The following is a 25,749-nucleotide window of genomic DNA, read 5'->3' on the forward strand; positions in this document are numbered from 1 at the left end:
TCCTCTGGGAAATCCAGTGGAGAAGCCATGCTGGTGTTCCAGGACTCAAGATTATGTCCAGGTAGGAATGCTTGGCTCCTCCCTCTGGATGGAGCATCTCCCAATGGGAGTCTGTAGTTCTTATCAGTCATGCAGTGACATTCCATAGCCTGTTATCAGCAGATGTCTCCCTGGAGGGAGGAGTGGTTGTGGAAGAGATAAGGAAAACTGCCCACTTAACAGAAGACAGCTGCCATACAGATGGCAAATAGAATACAATTTGCTTGTCAATCCAGGACAGAGATCTGTTAAATATGAGGAATATTGAGATTAATTAAATATTTTTAATTTCTAGACAGGCTCAGAAGAAGGATCTGTTTCATCGTCTTAGCAATAGCAATCAGAATTTAATGTGTCTTTTACTGAAAGAGGGCCCTCAGAAAGTTTCTTATTACTTCTCAATCCCACATGCAGTGTAGACTAACAGGATATACACATGGATATTGAATTGAGCAAATAAGCTTTGTTTCTTCCTGAAAGTGTCAAACCATTTTAATACATCTTTGTTTACTGTAGTTCAGAGATAACACAGGTAAGAGTAAGACATCTGGTCTTTGTTGTGAATCATAAATATAATGAATTGTCTAAGTAAGTAGATATGTAGTAAGTAGATATGTATAGTAGTTTATGGTGGAAAGTAAACTGGTGAAAGGAACCTAGAACTCAGTATAGCACTTTGGAGGTTTCTGTCATGTAAACTGAATAAATGCATAAGAGATTAGATTACGTATGACAGTCTGCTGTTCTTTGCAGCAGAAAGTTTTTGTTGCGATACTTAAGATACTTTTGTGAATGTCACTTATCCCCCCATTAGGTCAGAGCTGTGTCACAGGTAAATCTTTTTGACTCAGGCTTAATGAATATGCTGTATGCACTACAGATCATAGACTCTGCCTCAGGCTTGATGCTGTCTTCAACTTGGATTTCTTTGTTCAAAAGGCAAATTCACTTTATTAATTTTTGACCATTTTCTTCCCTTTTTTTCTAAATATAAACACAAATTTCTTTTTGCTTACTTGGATTGGGAGATCGATCAGCATCTGTGCTATGCTTAGGTTTTGCAGTCAAAATTTATATTCTGCAATATAAATTTTGCAGAATTTATATTCTGTAAATTCTGTCATGCTATTTTAGCATCTTTGTATTAGCCTGTGAATTGTAAGGTTTTAGTGCATGGAAGGAAAATATGTGTGAAAACACAACTAGCTGTAGACTGCCATAAGGAGAAAATGAGACCTCTTTACAGTGGTGCCTTAACTATGTTGTGGACCTAGGAGCATATGTCAGCTCCAGGAATTAGTGAGTGTCTTGGCCCATAGCTGTACTTTGAAGACATAATGAGTCAGCAAGCAACAGAATCTGTGAGATCAGTCTTCCATGGGAAATTCAATGGAGCCTTTCAAGGTAATGGTGTTCAGTGAGAGGCATGTGGGAAATCCAGTGAAGTTTATGTAACATGTTTTTCTCAGTTCTTAAGGATAAGGGATCCTGATCAGAGCTGCTTTTATGTTAATTAAATAAAAAATAGAGAAGCATATGGCTGAGATGAGAACTGTCCAAGGGTAGATTGAATAACTTCTGTCCTAAGGTTTACTATTGCTGTTTAGGTAAGGAAGAAGGAGATATTCTTGGTATGGGTTACTCCTGTTGATTTTAGTTCATCTTTTGTACTTGCTTTTTTTAGTATTTGACATTTTCTATGTTCCAACACATTTAATTGCATATGTGTTCTGAGTTTTCTGCTGCCCTTGTTATCTTCCTACTAATATATGATTTACTCCATTTTTGTCTTATTTGCTTATTTTAAAAAGAAGCCTTTCATTGAAAAGGTGCTGTTTTGTTTTGACGTATGGCTGAGTAGAGGGAGCTCCAGGCTTGCATATATGCAGTAAAAATTGTGTGTTTTGTTTCATATAATTTACTCTCCCAGTGTGTCTGTCTTTATGAAAGTATGTTTCTTACAAAAGAAAGGTGTAGAGGTTTTATTTTTTTTTCTTATGTTTTCTGTTTACTTACATGGAAATATGTGTGGTTTCTTCTTTTTACCATAAAATATTATAATTCTAAAAATTAAGCACAAGGGGGAGCTAGTAATAAATTGTGCCTGCATCCTTATTTTCCTGCTATTTCACTAATTTATTTATGTTATTCTTCCAGTAATGTCACATGGTGCATCTGAGCTGATGTGTGTGAAGGGTGTGTGTGTTTCAAAACAATTGGTGTGTTTTCTCTTCTGGTTATTGATCTAAAGTCTGCAGCATTTAAAGTGATTACTGAAGTACTTAAATTTTAGCACTGCTTGCCAGTGTGCAATTCATTTGATTCAACTAAAATTCAGATGAAAGTTACTCTGATTTTATCTACCATTTCAATTATTGCAGGCATCTTAAAATAACCCAAGAAATGTTAGTGTAAAAAATCTAATTTACCTTGCTGACCAGTGTTTTAAAAGATCATCTATAATAAATGTAGACCTAGTCATTTCTGGCATTATTCTGAGTGAACTTGTCATGAATGGAAGATGGGGGAAATTTCCAAAGTGTCCATGAGAAATCCTTGGTCAGTGAAAAATCTCTGTGAAGGAATAGTCAGTGCCAGCTGATTTCCCTTAGATTAAAAAATGTTTGTTGCACATTGCTGATCATGCATTGTAAGCAGAGATTTGTGAGTTTATTTAGTGTGTGGTGGGGTTGCTGTGTAATAGGTAAAGGTTTAAAATTAACTGCTCCAACAGTGAATCAAGTATTGCTATAGGAGCTTTATTTACTGGAAGAATGTCACAAAATTTTGACTTTTATGTTGTTGATATGTGAGCCTGTATACTGCTACTGAACACATGTTGGGGGGTGTTTTTAGGATTCTTGGGTTGCCATTGTCTTTAATGAGTTGCTTTGTTTTCCAAGGAACTAGACAGATGTCAGAGTGTGTGCATCATGTGCAGAGTTGGTGACTATATGAGGAATATGTCAAACTCTTAGCTCTTGTAACTAAAACCATTGGACAGAGGTTGCATTTACACTGTTTCCAATCTTCTTCTTGCAGCTAATGTCAGACAGCACTGTTCTTGTTACTGCTTTCTCCTAAGGTGCAAGGAAAGTAAGAGAACATCTTTGGTGATTTGTTTTGCTGCACACGTTGTCAAATGTGTAGTTTTTTTCTGCTTAACATACAAGTTTTTTTTTGTTTGCTTGCATCCTTTCTTTATAGAACACTATTATTATTGCAATGAATTAATAACTGCTTGAAGAAAAATCCCTGCCTTGCTTAGCTTCAGTATAATTTAACAGAAGCATATTCATTTTCTTCGTTAACTTGTCACCAAACCTTATTGTCCTGAGTCTGTCTCTGAATATGCTCTGTGTTCCTAGTTTGTGACAGAGTTGTATTTTTGGTATTAAAGAGTAGTCTAAATGCATGGATCATTGGTTAATTTGTAGTTTGATTTCAACATTTAAAATACTTTAATAGTAGTAGTAATAGCAAGGGCAGGTGTAATCGTCCTCTCTTTTGCAGTGTGAGCAGGATTTGAAAACCAGTGATTAAGATGTCAGTGTACTCTTTGTTGATAATGTGAGGTAGGCAGTTGGGAATGGGTGATGTCAAGATCTGTTTCACTGGGTTGGTAGATATAAATACATGTCTGTAGAAGCAGGACTTTTATCCACAAAGAGTGGAGGTGAATGGAGTTACATCCATGGTGTCTGGTCAGCAGTGGTGTTCCCCAGAGCTCAGTGTTGGGGCCAGGCCTCTTTAATATCCTTATCAGTGATCTGGATGACAGGTTCGAGTGTTCCCTCAGTCAGTTTGAAGATGACTTTGTGCTGGCTGGAAATGTTGATCTGCTGAAGGGATTCAGGCAGGCTGGAGGGATGGGCCAAGGTCAGTTGTAGGAGGTTTGACAGGGCCAAATGCCAGGCCCTGCCCTTGGGTCACAGTAGTCCCTGCAGTGCTCCAGGCTGGGGCAGAGTGGCTGGAAAGCTGCCCAGTGGAAAAGGACCTGGGGGTGCTGGTTGACCCCCAGTGTCTGAGCATAAGCCAGCTGTGCCCAGGCATCCAGGAAAGCCAATGGCTTAGATCAGCAATAGTGAAGCCAGTGACTGTCCTGCTGTACTGGGCACTGGTGAGGCCATGCCTCAAATCCTGTGTCCAGTTTTGGGCTCCTCACTACTAGAAAGACACTGATGGTGTGGAACAAGACCAGAGAAAGGCAGTGGAGCTGGTGAAGGGGCTGGAGCACAAGTCTTACAAGGAGTGATGGCTGAGAGAGCTGGGAGTGTTTAACCTGGAAAGAAGAAGGACTGGGAGGACCTTACCTTTCTGTACAGCTGTGTGAAAGGAGATTATAGAGATGCTTCAATCTCTTCTCCCAAGAAAGAAGAAATAGGACAAGAGGAAACAGCCTCAATTTGTGCCAAGGGAAGTTTAGACTGGATGTTAAAAAAAATTCACTGAAAGGATTGTTGGACATTGGAGTGGGTTGCCCAGGGAAGTGGTGGAGTCACCATGCCTAAAAACATGTAGATGTGTCACTCAGGGACTTGGGTTAGAGCTGGATTTGGCAGTGCTGGATTATCTCTTTGATTCATTCATCTTTAGGTTTCCAGCCTAAACAGTTCTGTGATCTATGTCAGATCTATGCCTGGGCCTAGGCAGTTTGAAATCTGGTGCCTTTCAAATACCAAGGTGGGGTTCATAAATCATGTGGAACAGAATCAAAATGAGGTGTTTGTCTTCCATATTGCTTCTTTAGGATGTTTGACTTAAGAATTAAATAAAAGATTGCTGTTTGCATACAGTGACAGCTTAGTAAGTAATATTAAATACACATTGTGACAAAATGTCCTTGAAACATACAAAACTGATTAAAATTTCCAACAAGTTGCAATTTATTTTCATGCCATTAATAAAAGATAAATAATTTTTTTTCAGAAATTTGTTTTAACTTTGAAGACCCTAAGCTCAATCTTACATTTAACTTTGAGAGATCTTGACATAACCTATGTCTGTAGGAGGTATCCCTTGGCCAAAGAGAACTGTGTGTACAGCTCTAAGACTGGAGTCTCTGACAGCACTCACCACAAGCACATGGTGATTGGCATTCAGGAGCTTCAGGACTGCAAGTACAATCATCATTTCATTATCTGGACTAACTGGGGATCAGGTACTCTTGGGGTACCAAAGTACAAACATAAATGCCAAGGAATCTGTTTCAGAAACACCCAGAGGAAGGTGATGTACAGGCCATATCTGGCAGGGAGCATCAGCGGCTGGAGTGCAGAAGCTGCTTGGATTTTCATGCTTTTATATTCTGGATTCAGAAAGAAATTATTTGCCTATGTGTGAACTGCTGCAAACTTTCCTAAATTTATATGGTAGTATGCCTGACAGGATTAGGACGTGTGACATTAAGATAGATGCCTTTTTCATCCTGGATTCAGTGGGTCGGTGCTGTACTGCTGCTGGAAGGAGTGATGTTGACAGTTAATAGCAATGTTAACAGTCTGGTTAACTAGGAAATGCCTGCAATGCAGTAATTGTTAAAAATAATGATGGAAAAAGCTGGTTTTCTTTGCTTCATAATTTGAGTTCTAATGAAATGGGAAGGAGTACTTTGAATCACAGCTGAGATTATAGTTTAGGTTATGTTACTGGTTTTTCAAGATGTATATGTTTTTTAAAACAGTGTGACTTTAAGCAGAATTTTAACCTAAATTGGCTTGTGCATACTGTTTTGCCCTCTACATAGATAACATACTTTTGACATAATGTTAACCACATAATTTCTTTAAATGCCTTTAATGCGTTAAGATCTGACCAGTATTTAATTTCTGTATTTGCATTTCTCAAATGTCGCACCTAATGGAACTGCAGAATTTTTGTTAAGATTTACTTTTGGTGCTTTTTTCCCCTCTTCACAGGTATTTGTGGAAACACTGGACAAATGTTTTGAAAATGTCTGTGAGCTGGATTTAATCTTTCATGTAGACAAGGTACTGTGATGACAACCTGTAATATTTTTATCAAGTAAAATATTTGGTTCAGCTCCTACTTGTATTAAACTCTGCCTTACTTTCCAGAGCAAGGTAACAAAAGTCGTAAGAGAGTAGAGAGTAAGTCTTGTGAGGTGTGGCTGAGGGAGCAGGGGGTGTTTGGACTGGTGAGGAGGAGGCTTGGGGTACCACACTGCTCTCTGCAGCCACCTGAAGGGAGGTTGTTGGTCTCTTCTCCCAAGTAACCATGGGCAGACAAGAGGAGATGGCCTCAAGCTGGCCTGAAAGAGTAGTCAGGCATTGAGGCAGACTGCCTGGGAAACTGATGGAGACACCGTAACCTGAAGTGTTCAAGAAACAAAGGGACATGGCACTTGGTGCTGTGCTTTAATCAGCATGGTGGTGTTTGGTTAAAGGTTGGACTTTAGGGTCTTGGAGGTCTTTTCCAACCTTACTGATTCCTTGATTCTGTTAGTTAATTATCAATGAAATGTAAACTGTTTCTGCTAAAATATTACTTCTACTACATGAAAGCTGCCATGGAACATGCCTTTCTGAGGAGCAACAAAATAATACAGGAGATTTGCATAATAATATTGCACATCAAATTGTAGAATCTAAGATATCTGAATATTCTTAGGGTGGAAAGAGCTTTAAGAAATAATGTCTTCTATTTTGTTTATGTTTAGGTTTTATATAACTCAGAACTGAAGTTGTTAAGCGTTTTCCAGTTAGGACTGGAAGGTGTATTTCATATGCTGTGATTATGTAATTTAAATGCTGTGTGGATCTTTTGATTTAAAATTTCCAACGGACTTTGTCTTTCTTCAAACATTTAGAAACAATGTTGTTTGAATATTCCCAGCTATAAGAAACAAGTGTTGTACTAACTTACTTGGTTTAGAGAAATGCTTTTACTATAGTCACCTTTCATTTAAAAGGACTTGGGCATTTTTTGGTGTAATACCCAAAATGCTGAGAATTTAATATACAGAATTTATTCCTTCAGTTGCATTTTGTGCCTACTGTTGCTTTCTGTGCAGTCGCCTTTCCCCATCTGTGAATATCTTTCTGCATCAACAGCAAAAGATGTCAAAGGAAAGTAAGATAGAAAAAGCAGACTGGAAATAATACCAAGTTAGGTATCTGAAAGAACTATTTCAAAATCAGTTTGTTTCAAAATCAGGAAGTTCTTTTGGAAGAAACACTTGCACCTTGACCAGACAGTGAAGTGCAGATTACCTAGAGTGAGTGTTTAACCAGTACTTAGGTCATGAAAAGTCATTAAGTTTTCTAGTAATTTCCATTACTGGAACATGTTGGATATTTCCAAATGACAGATTAAAGTACAAAAGAGTTTGAGTGTTTATATATTGGCTTCTGAGCTTAAAGAATGAAAGTACTGCAGTCATTCTGTGGGAAGGAGTTTGGTCTTTGACTGAGATATACTCCAAGTTGTTGCTCTGTAGCATGTTTCATCACAGACTATTGAATAACATAACTTCATAGACAAAACATTTCTAATAATATGTAGAGAGCTTAGGGGCTTCAAAATGTTAAATTTCTTGAAGAATATTTTACTTTGTATTGACTATGAGCTGATATTTCTTCTTGAATATTACATATCAAATGGACACTAGAATTTAACTGTTTCATCTGATTTACTAAAAATCTGCCTGAGAATCCCATTAAATATTTAGACTAGAATTTTCAAACTCTTAAGGAAAATGGGAACCCTAAATACTAGTTAGATACTTTAGTAAAAATAATACAGTTTCACAATAAAAGTCAGTGAAGCCTTGAGTTAAAAAGCTCTGAGCGTGACATTAACCAGTGCAGTGATTTTTACTTGAGTGTAAATGAACAAAAGAATTCAATGTAGAGACATGAACTTCTGCAGTAAGGCAAGGCTGCCACCAACTGTACAGTAACGTTAGTTGGGCAGCTGTGACTAATTTAATGTCATCTCCATTCTTCCTTTTTTTTTCCCCTCCAGTTTAAGTTCATCAGTATTTTTATAGGTCAGAGAACAAACAGGAAGATGTATCTGTGAGAATTAAAGTGTTTAATTGTCTTTAAACGGCTTCAATTTGTCAAGAAGCATAATGCACTGAGCCTTCAGAGTAAATACATTCACTTTCTCTTTCTTGTTAATATATTTCAAGTGTGCAAAAGGGAAGAACAGCAGCAGTTCCTGTTTGATCTTGACAGTCTTAGTCATAATGGGTGCTTATGTGTGGATGCTGTTTGGGGTGAAAAAAAATACAAAATATTTGTATTTTGAGTGGTCTGATATTAAGAAGAGTGAGGATTGGCTAAGTTATTTGTATGAGAGTTGTTCTGTGTCTTCAGTTCTTGATGGAGCTGTGGCATGTTGCTTTCTTGCAATTCTCTTGTGACAGCTGCCCAAACCAACATTTTTTCTTGTAAAAAGATGAGGTGGCATGTAGAAGAGTTAAACTATGTAATCTCAACAGCTGTTGTGTCCTTAGTAAGATTTTATGTGGTATTTCTGTAAGGAAATACTTATGCTCTACAGGTTTTTATAATTGTACAGGACTCAGCAGTGACTTAGCGTGACCTGGAGCCAAGACAGATGCTTATTCAAGAATATTGATAAGAGTATGATAAATTCATTTGGAGAATGGAATATAGGTGGGAATTAGTGTTTCTAATGTGCTGTAAGAGATGAGGACTTGGGGTGTTGGGGAGTGTTGTTCATACAGAAGAGAATTTAACTTCTCTTCATCTCTATTACAAGCAGCCAAAAAACTTGCTATAGGTGGAGCAAGACATTTTCACATGTCTTGTGAGGAAGAGGGGCAGGTTCATTTCAGTCCTGCACTCATTCCCACCCTGAGTCCAAGAGCCTAATGCTTTCTGATGGAAAAGGCATCACTGAAAGCTATTATACAACTAAAATAATAGAATACATTCTGCTAGGGATGTAAGGGAATACTTTCTTTCACTAGTTTTTGGCACCTATTGAAATATCACTGGGAGTATCATGATCTCTTGCAAGAGCTTATTATCTAACCAGATGAGTGAACCATCCAGAATCAAATTTCTTGAAGACAAGAAAATGTGTTTGCCAAATTTTCCTGGGAGAGTTTTTTCTCAATAAGCTCTTTCTTCTTTAGAATATGCATTCATGCTTTTAGAGAGTGCATTGAACGCAAGTAGGAAGCACTCTTGATTTTTGTAAAAACACTTTAAAATTGTTATTGCAAAACAGCCGTTTCAAATTTTTAAAAGTTGATGTTCTCAACAGTCTGATCCCTTCTGGAATATAAAATATCTGTTTGTTGTGCCTTCAGTCTTCCACTTAAATACTATTTTGAATACACTATTGAAGTCTCTTTTGCACTTCATTGCCACTTAATGCATTTTTATTTATGATTTTTTTTGTTGTTGCTGTTTCTTTATGAAAATAGTGTTTTTTAAATAAGAAAAGCTAGAGACCAGAACGTGTATTTGTACATGCAATATGTAATTGCAATGGATTTTAATTTGAAAATAAAAAACAGTTGCTGTTTATTTTTTTCTTGCTGCTTCTTACACATGAGCAAACATTTAAGAGGAAGGAGTCAACGGATTATGCTAGTTATGTAACTTTATTAGTCAAAGGTGTGATTTCCTTTTATATGGAGATTGCCAAATAAAATTAATTAAATGCTGTTATTTAGAAAGCTGTCCCTTTAGTAGAAAAGTGGGGTAAGACAAAATAGTCAAGCTTCTATAAGGCCATCTATGCTTTAAACATTTTTATAATACTGTGTGCTGGACTTCAGTATTGCACTCTGAAAGTAGGAAAAAATGCAGAGAAAAGTAAGAATCATAACCCAAGCTATGGGTTGTTTGCAGTTTGCATTGAGGAAGAAGTTAAATATTCGAGAGACTGGAGGCAAAGGAGTAAGAAGTATACAGAAAGAAAGGTTTTGGAAGGGCACAAAGGGGCCTGAAGAAGGGCTGTTTACAGCTTAGGTAGATACATGAACTATACATTTGTTCTGAAATACACTTAAAAGTATCAGGGAAACAAACTCAATTTTGGTTTTTAGGTATGACACAAAAGGAAGGACTGTGTTGGTTTTTGATGTACTACCTCCCGGTTATTTGAATTAGAGATTTACTTCTATCCTTGATCCATGGGGAAACTGGGAGAATGTCCGAAATAGTACTTAGAATTTTGCTTTTGAGATACCAGATTGTACATGTTTATTTCTGAAAAGTAGAAAAATACTCATTGTCTTCAGATTTAAATACTAATATAGGATTAAAATATTATGCATTATATGGTAACCCTGGATTTTTACAAGTAAGTGTGCAGAAGGATGCCTTTTAAAAAAGAAAAAAACCCAAACTAAGTCTTTAGTATGATTTGAATGCAGACTCTGAAGCAGTGATTCATGAACCAGGTCTTTCATCCTCAAGTCAGGGCTGCAGGGAAGAGAGATATTCAGACGTATCCATTTCAGTAATGTCCCCAGCTGGTTTATGTGCTCCTGCAGTTTGAGTCCTAGCTGTCAGTCTTAGCTGTAGATACTGAAGACTTAATATTTATCAGTTGTCTCAGGAATGTCAATTCTACTTCTGAGCCAAATCTTGGGATCTGTGATGGGTGAGCATCAGAGTCTTTTCCTTCTCAAGTGTGGCCCAGAGGAGTGTTTACACATCTACTTGTGAGCAATTTGTTTAGTCTTGTAGGATCTGCTTCCTAGAGGTGTTACAGCTGTTGTTGCTAACTCAAACTCTAATAATTTATGGAAAATGGGAACAAAGAAAGAGGAATGTGAAAGTTTCTTAGCATTGTGAGGTGGTATAGTAGATGTGCTTGTAAGAGGCGTGAACATGGAGATAGGAATATGAAATTATGATCTTTGTTTCCAACTGGCTTTAGATTAAATGCTAACATTAATTAAGTGACTTACAGAATACATGTTTCCCTGTATTGAGGTACCTAGACCATCTTTCCAGATTGTATGTAGGATATTTTGCATTTTTAAATTCTCTTTTGGTCTCTTTTAGGTCCATAATATATTGGCTGAAATGGTCATGGGTGGAATGGTTTTGGAGACCAATATGAATGAAATTGTTACTCAGATTGATGCTCAAAATAAACTGGAGAAATCTGAGGTAAGAGTGATGAACTGTGTGGTTTCTAAACTAAAAGCAGGGTTGTAGTAAATAGCCTGCTGTATAATGCTCTTCGTCCTTCATAGCAAACTAAATAGCATAAGCTGCCTGCTTTTAGTGCCAACAATTTGCAGTGTATGTCAGGGTGTTGTACCTTTCATCATAAGTAATAAACTGCTGCTGGTTAGATTTTGCTTTTTGTATCTAATCGCATTTTGCATCATTGCTATTAAGATAGTTCTGTAGTGCTCTTAAGTTTCTGTTGTAGAAAACCTTTAGTTCCAGCCTACTTGTTATGCTGGACTAGTGACTTCAGCACTTAAATGAAATTAGATAAAGAAACAAAGTGTCTTTAAAGACTATATATTCCTGCCTGATAGTATGCTTCTAAGCATCTGAAATAAATAGCAGCAGTAATGCTGCAACACAAGGAAATAAATTGGACTGAAGTGGATTAGATAGACTTTAAAGCCCAGTTTTAGACACTTCAAAGTAAATATGAATTCTGCAATTTTGATAATCTGAGGTTTTGATCTTCAGTGAGTGAGAAAATTATATTCTGTATTTGTCCATAATGGGCTAAATGAGGGATCACACAAGAGTTTTGGGAATCCTTTTTCAATTCAAGTTGTTTAATTTGTGTTTAGGAAAGACATTTAGATTAAGAAAGGATCTAGAATTACTTTATCTTTGATACAGAATATTACTGTCCCTTTAACGTCACCATATGTGCCTTGTAAGCCAAAATGCTGCTAATGTATCTTTGCTAAGTCTGTGCTGGATTCTAAATGGTGGGAGTAATTCCACCAAGGAATACATCAAAGCAATAATAACCAAGTTTCTAAACAAGCCGTTGCTTGAATTGAAGACTTTCTGAAGTTGAAGTCAGCTGAGCAGACTGAAATCTTCCAAGTGACATAAATATGAACTAAATGGCATTTTAGGAGAGGACCCAGAGAACTTCCTAGTTCTAACTGAAGTGCAATAAAGAGAAAAATGAATTTTTCAGGTTTTTTTTTGTGGTACAATCTATGCTGTTCTTATTCTGCAGTCTCAAGCTGTGCCACTTCAAGTTTTTTTAATACATTTAATTTTTTGTTTTGCACAACTTCCAAACCATATCCATGAACCGGTCAACAGTATGTGAAAAACAAGAAAAAGCTAGGTATGATGTGACACAATACATAGCAATATGTGTCTGAAAGGATTCTGTAGTAGATTTTGAACATGTACAAAGTGTTCATTTTAATGTTTTTGTCACACTCAGAATGAAACACTGATCACAGAGATGAATATTTGGAGTTATTCTCATAATTTTTTATTATATTTTAATAAGTTCTGTATATATAAGCTTTTCCTTATATGATAAAAAATAGTCATGTTCCCAAAGCTGAAGTTGCTCAGCAGTTGTGTTCTACCATGTATTATGTGCATATTGGTTCTATCTGAAAGTATTTAATTTTGTAAATTATGTTACCAAATCAACTGTAGACCAATCTCTGACTAGTCTTCTGAAACACATAGATTCAGTTCAGCCAGCTGCAATACTTGCTGTCTTCCATTATTCATCAACAAGTCATTCTTTCTTTTAAGAGCTTTTAGTATAAAAGTAGATGGTACATTACCTGAAGAAAAACCCACACAGAACGTGAAATATATACAAAGCAAAAGGAACTTGCTTCTTTACATTCAGCAATGAATTATAGAAGGTAAAGTAGCAGTGATGAATTAAAACACTTGGTGACGGGGATGAAGCAGAATATTTCACAGTCTGCTCCCACAAATACTTTCTTTTTCCTTAGTGCAGTGACTATTTCTTTTCAAATTTAACAGTTGCTGTAATGCTGAGATACATCACATACCTGATAATTATTTCCTTAGATCATTAATAATTTGTTTCATGTATATCCACAGAAAATTCCTGATTGCTATTTCTTTTCCTTTTGTCTTTTTGATCAAGATTCTAAATTTTTGAGTATGTCTTTCCTGAACACACATTTTCAAGACACAAGCAAATCCATCTAAATAAAAATAAGTAATAACTTAATAAATTTTGAATGCTGGTCACTAAGAAACCACAACGAGTGAATCTTCTTCATTTTCTTTCATTAAAAAAAATTAGAAATTAATATTGATGTAGTCCATAGTTTATAGGAGTGCCACCTGTGCCCCACGTCACTGCTGCTTTAGTCCCTTTGGCTTTTAGACCACCATCATACCTCTTGCATTTACAAAGCAGCTATTTTAAGGTTAAATAGCCTTTTCTTTTATAGCTGAAATGATGAAACTAATAAAGCTGTGACTGGGTTACATTTTCAGAAATACTTCAATTTTTATTGTGCCCATCTGGCTTTCGGTAATATACAGAATTTAGCTATTTAACGTCAGGTATTTGTTTAGTAATGCACTAGGTTACTAAACCTAAACTAGGTTACTAAAATAAATTCTAGCTTTCAGCTAGAATTAAATGAAAAAGACTGAATGTATTTATTAAATTTACTTATATTTGAGCAAAGTTATCAGCTTGAGGAATTTATGAATATATTCATAATACAGAGATCAATTAAACCACTATAGGGGAGTACTTAGCTTTGATTTGTGATTCAGCTAATATTGTTTGGATGGGCTACAAAATAAACTATTTGTACCCTGAGAAATGTTGTCTTATATGCATTTCCCTGCCTTTCAGTTTAGTGTTAATCTGTGAATGGGTTTCTGGTTGATCCTAAAGCCAAAGAATCATTGTGATAAAGGGAGGGAATTCTTTGGGAGAGGGGGTCATTGGGATTTTATTCTGAGCTTCTGGAAGTATTGTAGGTAAAGCTGGGCTACCTCTTCTCTATTTGGAGTGTTCAACTGCGTGTGATTTAGAGTTTTAAGCTGGGCCTCATTTTTTCTGAACCTCCTGATCTTTTCTGGCTCTTTCCATTCTTCTCTCTTACAGACCTTTATCTTTCAGTCTCCCAGACAGGACAGGTAGACAAAGGTATTGCTGACTTTTAGAAAAAAATGTACTTTTAACAAAAAGGGAAAGCAAAATGATGTCAAAGGCAATAAATTATGTAGGCCAGACTCAAAAATTACGTGTAAAAATACCCATACTAGTCCTTGTAGCCTACTTTTTGTGCTAGTTTCTTGTAGTTCCCTCATCTTTTTATTGGCTATAGTGTATTTTACTAGCTTTTCATTGACATCATACTTTTTTATTTTATTTCTCTTCCTGCATTTTAGAATTTAACTTTTCTTTGTATCATTGTTAAGAAACAAAGGAATATGAACTTGTGTGAATATTAGCCAAAAAACCCTCCAAAAGTACTATCAATAAAAAATGAACACATAGATAACAAAAAAGATATGATGGCATAATACAAATAACTCCTTTGTCGGGAGAATTTTGTCCCTGATAATCTAAAAGAAACAATACAAACTATTTTGCTTCACCATTTAGTATTTCCACGTAAAAACAAAGAACTTTTCCCTGCTTGCTAAGAGAAGTTTCAGAATAAGCTTCAGATGAATGAAACATGAAAAATCCTACCATTAAAACCAGCAAGCTGAAATAGTTCTGTATAAAGAGAGTAAAATTATCAGTGCAATTTGTAAAGATGATGTAAAAATTCCAAAGTTCGTCATCCAGCCTTAAGGATGTTGAACATAAAATGAGAAGGGCTGTCAGCATGTACTCAACTTCAGATGTACATTTGCTGTCATTATAATCTGAATGTCCATATTTTGCTCTAAGATATCTTGGTAACTGTAGTCCATGAACATGAATGTTAGCAAAGAACAGAAAAAGGAGAAGGAAATTTTGTGTTTGAAGTTCAGTTTATGGTCAATGTCACCTGCCATTTGTTGTTTGAAACATTTAGTTTAGCTCAACAGTTTGAATGCCAGTCAGTGTTAATGGCAGTACTTGAAAATTAATTTCCACTTGTTTTAAGTCTCTGTGTATTCAAACTGCATGTATTTTAAACAGGTGGAATCTTAAGCAATTGAAACTTATTTAATTTATTAATAGCTTTGCTCTGTCCTTTTTATGTGATCTTCCTAGGGTAGTGTACTGCAATACCATTAAGATTTAACAAATTCGATTTAGTAGCACTGACTTATAAAAGCATTAGCTAAAAATAATTCTTGGTAACATACAACATTTTAACCTAAATTTGAAGTATGCTACAGCACATGAAGAAAATCCAGGATGTGACTTTCCTCTGCCTAATATGTTCACTAACACTTGTAACATACAGTCTGTATTTCATTGGTAACACTAGGGAGCTTGATCTCAGAATTTTGGTTTGGTTTCTTTTTTGTTTTTGTTTTTCTTTTTGTGCAAAGCTACTTTTCTTTTTCTGTGTTCTGCTCACACATATTCTGTTTTTATTTTTGGGTCTGGCAATGAAAAACAAACAAAGAAATAATTAATCATTCCCATCCATTACTCTTTTTGTGATTCAAGTGCTTAAAATTTCTAAGAGTATGTCTTAAGTCTTCTTATCTGTTTGGCCTCATTTTGATATACTTGCAGACTTCATTTTGGTTTTTCTCTAATTACGTTCATTTATTTAACCTCATGAGCAGGGGACATGATCATTCCTTTATATTATGTATCGCATCCTTTCATGATTTCATATCCCTGCTGCTTTGAAGTCATACTTGTTCTGAAAAGAAGCATTGCTATGAAACACCAGCAGCAGAGAGGTCCTAGTACCTCTGAAGTATCTGGAAAAGGGTGGCTTATTTTGCAGTGTTAGCCTTCATTATTTTGTTTTCCACTAGGCTGTGTTTTTTATATATTTATTTTAGTGCTAGCTAGCTCTGTGTAGAGTTGTTTGGGGTGACAGTTGGAACATTTTTATTTGTATGTGCATATTAACAATGTTTGTGATGTGCAATACTTTACCCAAATGATCTGAATTTCTTTTTAAAGAGTAAAACAAGGTTGCTGGGGTGACTTTGATATAAAGTTACCAGTTGGGCATTCTAAGAAAGGGTGATGATAAGAACAAAGAGAATTGATTCCTATAGTGATTAATAATGACCTAAGTAAATTAATGACAGCTTATGTTTCTCACACGATAGATTAGGACCAGTAGAGTAAAAATTCTGTTATTAAATGTGTCTGTTTCAATCTGTGAAATAGTGTCCTTTTTTTGCATATATGGTACTGCTCTTTAAAAGTACATGAACGTGTTTGCAAGCATTTTTTTTGCAGTAATGGAACCTAACATTTTAATATACAGCATTCCAACATTAAAGCACATCCTTCAACAGCAAATGAAATTGAGAGTACGAAGGAGCTGCAGCAAAACGATGTTGTATTGGCTTATTGTTATACCAGCTCTATACAATTCATATTGTCTTTCTGAAATTGTATTAATTGTGTCTTAAGAAATTTCAGTTTCACTTGCTCCAGTCATTTGCTTGCTGTGACAGACAACTCAACATTCTCACTGCATGTTTAAAGCTTGCTACATGTTTTGTTTTTTCAAGTGGAACAGGTTTTTCTTTGCACATCACCAACTTACCTGCTGAATTACATGATAAAAAGGGCAGGTGGAACTTGTTGAGTTCAGTGTTACAGTGGAAGCTGTATGCCTCAAAAGTACACGGGGCTGAAGGTACTTACTTGTACCTTTGTGTTTTTAAATACAGTTCACTTCCAGTAAAAGAAATTGAAGGGCTGTGTACTAGTTCACTGCCTGACATGCTGAAAAGGAGTACTAAGGAGTTCAAATATAATAGCATTTGAATTGTAGTCGTTATCCAGCTTGGGAGTTCAAGTGCTTTTCGGTCATTTTATCCATTAGACATTTTTTATGAGCTGTTTGCTCTCTCTTAGAAATGCTGTGTAAGTGTGTTATGCTTGATAGGGTGGAAATTAATTGTGCTAAATAGCATTCTGCTGTGCATTTTATGTATCCACTGTTCTACAAACTCCCTTAATACAGAGAATTCCAGGAGAAGAGAATGTAATAGTTGAAATCTCAACTCCAGCATCTGGTAGTGAAAGATAATCTTGTTGTCAAAAAAGAGGTAATCTGACAATCTGCAAAAAAAGAGGTAATCTGACAATCAGTTTGTAATCTGACAGTTTTGTCAGGGATCTTCACTGATCTTGATCCAGAATGGTCCTCATGAAATCTGACTGTTGGAAGTTGTGACTATGTAGGGGAGTGGAGGGGCAGTGGTTGTGTCAATTGTGGTATTTTTAATAATTCTCAATTGTGTCTCCATTGTATCCTATGCATTGGGGCGGGAGGCAGGGACTGTAAGTTTGTATAAAGAGGATAGTAGCAGGTAGGTAAAAATAATAACCAGTTATACTAAAAATGTTACTTATCCATTAAGAATAAATAACTTCCATTAAATTAGGGTGAAGAATCTCCATCCAAGTCACACAGAAGGCACCTCCTTTGAATTGCCAGCCATGTGCCAGCATGTCATTACTTGTTATATTTTTGATTCCCCGTTGTTTCAGTTGTAGTCTGTATAATTCATTGTTTTTAATTAGTATTTTCATCTTCTCTGTGGAAAACAGTTTACATTGCCCCATTTTGCTTAATGAATTTTTCTTCCATTACTGCAAATAGAATTTGAAGGATTAAAAGCTTTTACTGTTTTATCCAATAAGACTTCACTGGAAGTTACCTCTTGATTGAAAATTGGTATTTCCAAGTTCTCAGCTATAACAGGACAGTGTTGGGCATCTTCATGCCTTCTGCACTGTTTTTTAATAAACAGAAAGAAATTGCAATTTCTAATACTGCTCCTCTAACTTATAGCAGATTCAGGGGTATTAGCAAATTTTAGACACTTGCATTTCTTAATACTGCTAGTGTTAGGTCCAGATTTTCCCCTTTAGGAAAATACTGCTGTTGAAAGTGCCTCTGAAGCGAATGACCTGATAGATTTGGTGATGTTAAGGAAAATGAAGGAAAAAGAGGGTTTCAAAATACTTTTTTGCACCTTTTGACTTTTACTTAGTCTGTACTTCTGAGAACTGATAATTTGGTTTATGTCAGGGCCAAAGTGAGAGCAAATTTCATCACATCAGAGATGCAGTTTTCTGAGCTGTCTTCTCTGCCTGACATGTTTTTCCCAACTTTGCCATGCCTCATGTAGGAGGGTTTGACAGGGAAGATATTGTTAATAGATGACTTACAGCTTTCTGGTCTCTGTTTTTTCTTCTGGGAATCATCCCATTACTAAAATCTACGGATTTATGATGCTTTAGCCTTTCCACATGAAGTGTTAGTTCAAAATTGGAAACTTCAATCACTTTTATTTTGACTTCGGTTATGTTTTTAAGGGGAAAAGGCAGAACAGTATTTAGGATTTTAAGTGAAAATCTTATGTTGACTTGACTTTATTTCTTACAAGAGAGTAGTAAAAGGGAGAAAAAGTTTTTTTCATAGCCTTCAAAAAGTAGAGTTGTTACCTGACGAGTGTGTGGAGCGTCTGCCTCCTTTTGTGCCATTGACCGGGTGGGCACTATGGAAGTCAGGTGAAGAATCTGAAATTGGGTGGTAGTCATGTACCAACGCTTTTTAATAATCAAATTTGACACAACCTTCTTGAAGTTTCTTTTATTTTGCTGTATTTCTTGTTCAGAAATACCTTATATGCAAATGGACTGGGTTTTTCAGTCTTTGATAACCCTAAAATTAAAGACCTTCAATTTCTTCGGGTTTAGTCTTTTTTTAAAACAAATTCCTAACATCTTGCTTTGTTTCTTGTGGATTGCTCCTTTTTACTGGGCCTGTAAGATGCCACACTATAAAACCAGTAAATCATACTGTGATTTTTATTGTTTTTGAATATTTTTAATCTTACTTTTAAAGCATTAAAATTAAAGTTAATTCTTTTTACATATTCAGAGAATTTGTAATATGGTATCTTTTTCTGCTAACAAGTCCTCTTCTTTTAAAAATTTCCCATGCTTTTTTACTTCCTTGCAAAAATAAAAATTATTTGTACACTTTTGTGGCAAACCTGAAGTAAAACCACACTGCAAATTTTAAATTGCATAGGGAATCTGAACTTTTAGGAGAAACATTTCCATACCTAAAATGAATAGTATGGTTTTTTTGCAACATCAAATATAGTAGTAACACCAGTCTTGTTTTAATAGTCCTTAAAATAACAAGGTTTTGAATAGGTGTTTTCAGAAGCAGTAGGGAAAGATGATTTTTGGTGTGTCTTCAGGCTTCTGAGCTGTAAATTGTTAACATTTCATAATATGCCCCAGTGTGCAAACTTGGCAGCTTTAACTAAAAGCATAACTAAATGGAAGTCAGCAATTCTCTGTTGTAAAACTTGCATGTTTATACAGAAAGGCTCTAGTTTTGCATGCAAAGACACTGCATGCGGTAGAGAACTTCAATAAAAAATAGATGCTATTTAATAGTTTAATTTGGCATAACTGTGTTGTTGTGTAATGCTCAAGGGGATGCAGATATGTTAGTGTATGATTAGCTACTGTGGGAAACAGGTTATTCTAGTTTGGCTGTAGAAATAATCTGTCTGCATGCTCTTCATCAGCCACAAATGCAGGGTGTTTATCCTTTTCATCTTAGTCTAAACTACCTTGAAATACCTCTGTGTGTACATATATATGTATTTTTGTATGTGTATATATATATATATACACACACGTGTGTGTGTGTGTGTGTTTGTTCTTTGATTTAACTGACATTCAGCCCCTTGTTACTTTGAGGTTACTTATTCTGAATCTGTAACCAATGCTAGTTAAGTGTGAACTACGTGAACTTTTAGAATAGGTAAGAGGCAAAGGCAGCACACTGGACACCCAACACCTCAAGACTGTCTGTTTTGTAACGTGCACATTACGTGTGCTTGGATAAGCCTCCTGTTCCTTCCTCTCATACTTTTCCATCCACTTGACATTACACGTTTTACCATATAAACAGGAATATGTGAACTGTTTTCTCTTTCTGGTTTAATATTTCCAAGTAACCCATTTCATTCCCAACACAATTACCATGTGGTTTTTCTAATTGTGTAACCATGGAAATACTTGAAAAGTTAGTTGTCTGTGTAGATTGCTGGTGAACCTTCTTGTGACTGACTTTGCCTGATTTGCATTTTTCTTCACTTTATATACAGGCTGGTTTAGCAGGAGCTCCAGCCCGGGCTGTTTCAGCTGTAAAGAATATGAATCTGCCAGAGATCCCAAGAAATATTAATATTGGTGACATCAGTATAAAAGTACCAAACCTGCCCACTTTTAAATAACATGGCTACTCCAGGTAATACCAAGGAAGAAATGTAATAGAGATTTACTGCATAATTGTTTACTAAATAAACGTGTCTAACTTTTATTGTTTGGATAAAACTCAAGGTCCTGCATAGACATAACCTGAAAAATCAGTGTGTGGAGTTGAATGTTGCTTTTGTCTTGTTTGTGAAATTTAAGGAAAGGGGTAGTTCCCATGTGATTTCTAAATTACATTCCTATGCCCTTGCAAGGCATATCACTGTGTCTCAGCTGCTGCAGTATTTTGGGGAAATATTTAAGATGTTCTTTACTTTGTATAACCTATAATGCTGAGGTTTTTTGTATATTCACTAAAATCTATAATTAGTGCGTTCTTTAACTACTTCTGTTTGTCATGATTATTTAAGACTTAAGTACAAATGTTGCATGAAAACATTTAAGTCATGTTTTGTTAAATAAAATCATAACAAGCTGGACTTCGAAATACCTGTTTTTTGAAGTCTGCTGTTTGCAATAAACCATGTTATTTCCTATTCATGGAGCCAATTGATTATGTATTGACAAATACTGTTGTAGCAGGCATTGATGTTGTAGTTTAATCTCTGAAGGGCTTACACAGGGGTATTATGCTGAACATATTGGCTCGTTACATTTCTCACAAAAGCTGTTCATTATTATGCTGAAAGAAAAACTGCCTTTACTAAAGATCTGATGATTTTTGTTTACATACACATGTTGATACGTACACAATCTGATAGACTTTCACTGATGGTCTGACTTTGTTTTGGGGAAAAATAGGCAGCCCTGTGAATGCTCTGTGTTGTGAGAAGCACAGAATGGGCTGAAGACCTTATATTTGGGCAGCTCAAACCTGTACATGAGAGTCTATCAAATAATGTGGTAAAGAAAGGCACTCTGGAAAGACAATTGGGGATACTTTAATAGGGCCTGTGTGCCTGATGACATTTGTGATTCTCTGCTTTGAGAATTAGATTTATGAGACACATAGTATTGTCAAGATCTCAGAGATCTATCACCTCTGCGTAAGTTGCTCAGCTCTTAAACTCTTCTGTGATTTAAAAAACATAAAAGGGGGATAGTGATTGTTTTTTATAATCATGCTCTTAAGCTCTGTGTGTTGTACAAGTCTGTTTTAATGAATAATAAAAATATCATTGGGATATTTAAGAATTCCTGCAAAGCCTTTTTTTTCTCTTCAAAGAAGTATATAGTTGATACAGTATATGAAAATGCAATAATACTGTATCAAGAACAACAGATTTCAGGGCTAGTCTGAGAGGTCCTGTCTTAATTCAGGAGTTTGGATTTGATGTAAACTGTTATTTTCCTTTCAGTTGAATATTAAGACATAGTCTGTAGGATGAGCTTTGAAGCACATCACATTTTCTGTTTGATCAACAGTAGCTAGCATCTTTTGAGAGCATTTTAGAGAGAAAAGAAAAAGATAAATTACTTCTGAGGTAGAAAATCTGATATGACCAATGAATTTTAATGTATTTCTTAAGGTGGGGGTGGGGAGAGAACAACAACTTCATGTATATTCTTGGTATTACATTGGTAAACACCAACTAACATACACCATTTTAAAAATGCTTTTGAAAACAGAGTTGCTCTCTCCCAGCCTCTCAAAAAGAATATTTCTTCTTCCAAGTGAACTCCTTAGTTTGAGACTTCCAGAAATTTCAGATGGGATTTAAGTAATTAACTGCTTCTTTGTCATTTTGACCAAAGAAATTGAGAGATTAAAATATGCGGCCATTTTTTATCCCCTATGTGAGATACTCTTCAGTATTCCAAAGCTGGACATCTTAGGACAAAACTGAAACTCACCATTTCACCTGCTTTTGCCTACTTTTGTTTATCTTCTTAATGCATGGCACATGAGACATTGAAAGTAAAGATGTTGAAAGCTTTCCTCATTGTTGCCCCTGTTATGATATGGTTAATTCTCCTGCCAAAGGAGGAATAGGATGTTTTGAAACATTTGGTACTCTGACCTACAGAATGTTTGTTCTTTGGGCTATTTGTTAAAGCACTCAAAATTTCAGAAATTCTTTGGAATCCTCTATTTTTGTCTCACTTTCTTCCCTCTAGTTCTTTTTCAGATTTGTAAACTTGTGTAGTTAAAAAAAATTTCATTCTTTGCAGAGAAATATTTTCTGTCTTTATTTGGATGAAACACCCAAAAGAAAGTGTGTCTGAGATGCGTCTTGACATGAAGCATATTTCAGATTAACTTCTTACCTGTCAATAGCCAGCCTGTCTTTCATTTCAGTGAACTACATTCACTAGGTTCTTTGCTTTTAACAAGTACATGGCTGTTTAAATTCTTTTGGTTTAGCTTTGTGGGTTTTACAACTGTTGTCTGTGCTGCTTTGTTCTGACCTGATGTGTCTTCTGCCAAAAGACTTTTTCTCTGGACAGCTGTTCAACTGACACCAGGCTTTTCATGAAACCTCTCTGTCACTAGCCAGCAAATATTTAATGTGAGGCTGTAGCTCAGAGCTGGGCTTCCTTATTCAGAAGATCTTAAGATGGGAAGAAACACTTTATCAGATTTTTTTACAGTAAAATTGCACTCCTTTCAAAGCGAAATTCTCATCCATAGAAGAGCCTCAATGGTAGCACTTTCCCCTCAAATAAATACTGATGCTATGACCATGTTGGCTTCCTCCGGGTAGCTGAGCCTGTCTGCTTGCCACCCCTTTGCCAGAGGAGTATCTTGACTTTGCCTGGGGAGGTCCTGTCCTCTTACCTTGTGGTTGGACACTGCTGGGAAGAAATAGGTATTTGCTTAATAGAAATTATGGAAATAGTATTCTTTCCCTTTATCTTCTGAGGCTTGCCTTATGTCATATTCAGATATTCATAGGTTTGCCACAATATTGATCTGCTTTTTTTCTTCACCTTCATGAGAATGATGTGCCTTTTGAATTCTTTCTCCTATTTCATCAGTTTCCTCTCAGCCACTGCTTAGGATTTAAAATGGAAACAAAATGTGGGATCTAAATGTTTAAGATCTTGATTATGAATTTAAATGTTTTTAATGCTTCTGTAACAGCAAACCCCACCATTAGCAAATATAGGTGTTTGTGTGTGGATATTTATGTTTATATGTTTATGTCTATATAACATCAGTCTTTTGTACATTGTTAGGAAGGAGAAAAGGTCATCTTCAGTCATCCGTCATCTGCAGGAGACAGGGAATTAATTTGCCATTCTCCAAATCCGTAGGGCCTGCCTTTAATGATATTGTTAAGGGCACTAGCACGTGTAAATGAACCACTGAAAGCCATTTTTGCTAACTCCAGGCCTCTCTTAGGACTGCAAAATGGATTCTTCTGAACAAATAGAAAGGATAATATTTCAATAGGGTAAGTGGGCATTATCATCTGCCTCCACAGACTTGGAACAGAGCAGTTAGTTTTCCACTGGGGTAGGGGCAGTAAGTACTGCTGAAAAAACATCTGGCTCTTCTTTTGTTAAAAGGTAAGTATCTCATGTTAGCAGAGAATGCTGCCTGTGGTATTGGCAGCACAGACAGTACACATGCTGTGACATTGTGTTCCTCTCTCCTCCCATGACACCACTGTTTTGAATATATTATGGGGAAAAGGAAAAATTTTGCATTACAAGCATATATAGAATTCCTTCTCTTTAACAGCTGTTGCTGGTGAGATTCATTCTGCTTGACATGGGTCAGTGGAGGAAAGTGTCATTTGTTGTAAGGAGAAACAGGTTCAAGCCAAAAATTCAAATTGGTGCTGCCTTCCTGTGAGCACATTCGACCTTTTCTTTCTAGCAGTACGTTCCAATAAATGCTAAAATTAGTCTTGAGTTTTACTTAGGCCTATGATAGTCAAATGAGAACTTGCTAAAGTTCTGAAGGTTACCTCATAAAACTCCTTGATACAAAATTACAGCATATGCAGGGCATACTGAAGGAATTGTCTGCTTATAACTGTTAAAGAAGGTCTTGCAGAAAATATATATCTCAACTTCTGCACAGAGTATTCGTAACTTTTAGGAAGAACAAGGAAAGCAACCCAGTACTGCCAAAACCTGACTAAAGGTGAACAATTAATTTCACAAAAAGTACTGTTTTGTTACTTGCTGCTAACAGTTGCCATAACAAATTGTAAATCTTTTTCCATTGAGGGAAATGATCTGTCCTTGTGATTTTTAGTGTTCTGTGATTACCCCAGAATACTTGGTTAGTGCTTTCATTCTATGGGCAAGAACACAAAGGTAGTCACTCTGCAGTGTTATTTTGGCAGCCAGATCTCTTGTGTGCTGGTTTTAGTCTTGTGGCCTACACTTGTAGGAGTGGCGTGTGACCTGAGAGCAGCCACAGGTCAAGACACCCTCTCTTTGCACAGAGCAAGTATGCCTGTGACTGGAATCCTAGGGACATTGGAGTTGATCCAGCATCCATCCCAGGAGACTGACTGACAGGCACGCTTGTGTGACATATTCCACTGCTCTCCTGCCCAGCTGGGCTCTTCTGAGACTCAGCAGCCCTCACAGACTTTGGGTGTCCTTTCTGTGCTGGCTCTGCTGTACAACCAGCTCAAAAGGCTGCTGGAGGTAATGCATCTCCAGATTCTTTCTGAACATGACTATAAGCTTGTTACCAGAGCTGCTTGTAAACACAAGCCTGTAACCACAGCTGTGAGTTGCTTAGATAGACACCTCTCTGTAGTCTCCATGTTTTTTGTTAGCTTTCACAGATAAATCCATAGACCTTCTTCTCATAAGATTGTTAGGACTCAGCCAGCAGAGTTGCTGTAGTATATTAGTCGAATGTCACAGGTTGGGATGTGTGCTAGGTGACTGCATGACCTGTGTGCATGGTAGGATACCTCTGTGATCAGCACTCTCTGCACCTGAGAAGCTTTACTGGTGTAGCCACAGTGTGTGGCACCCACATCTTGCCCTTTAAAGGGCCATCTGACCAAGTTTGGCCAAGCAGTCTGCAGAAGAAAAAATCAAAACTGAAATGACTGTGCATTTGAAATAGGTCATTGCAATAATTTGCTCTGCTGATATATGTCAGAGCAGAAAAAGTCTTTCATAGTTCAAACAGCCATCCTATTCCTGAGTGAGGTGCTGTTTCATGTCAGAACTATTTGGGTCATAGGACAGAACTCATAATTCCTTTCCTTTCCTGAGACAGTGTGACGTATCATGTGTCATTGCTTGCCTGCCTCTCATACAAAGTCTGTTTGCACAGGGAGGGCTGTCTGTGTCTGCCTGTCTTTTTTGTGTTTTCAGGACAGGTACTCCAGCCGGGTCAAGCAGGGCACATCCTGGCTGCTGTTCCTC

At 36.4% G+C, this 25,749-nt stretch overlaps 1 protein-coding gene across 2 annotated transcripts in view; it reads left to right on the top strand.

Annotated features, from left to right (window-relative positions):
* Positions 1 to 21,594, top strand: part of AP3S1 (adaptor related protein complex 3 subunit sigma 1) — a 29,310-nt gene extending 7,716 nt beyond the window's left edge. The window contains exons 4-7 of one of the 2 annotated variants that reach the window (XM_064405353.1): positions 5,958 to 6,029; positions 11,058 to 11,165; positions 14,110 to 14,151; positions 20,292 to 20,506. In XM_064405353.1, the coding sequence (XP_064261423.1) occupies positions 5,958 to 6,029; positions 11,058 to 11,165; positions 14,110 to 14,145 (216 nt within the window). In that variant the 3' untranslated portion in view covers positions 14,146 to 14,151; positions 20,292 to 20,506. Of the gene's footprint in view, positions 1 to 5,957; positions 6,030 to 11,057; positions 11,166 to 14,109; positions 14,152 to 20,291 lie in introns of both variants that reach the window. The other variant, XM_064405354.1, reaches the window with a different exon arrangement.
* Positions 21,595 to 25,749: the final 4,155 nt, after the last annotated feature.

The sequence above is a fragment of the Passer domesticus genome, chromosome Z, assembly GCF_036417665.1.
Source record: "Passer domesticus isolate bPasDom1 chromosome Z, bPasDom1.hap1, whole genome shotgun sequence".
Taxonomy (NCBI): domain Eukaryota; kingdom Metazoa; phylum Chordata; class Aves; order Passeriformes; family Passeridae; genus Passer; species Passer domesticus.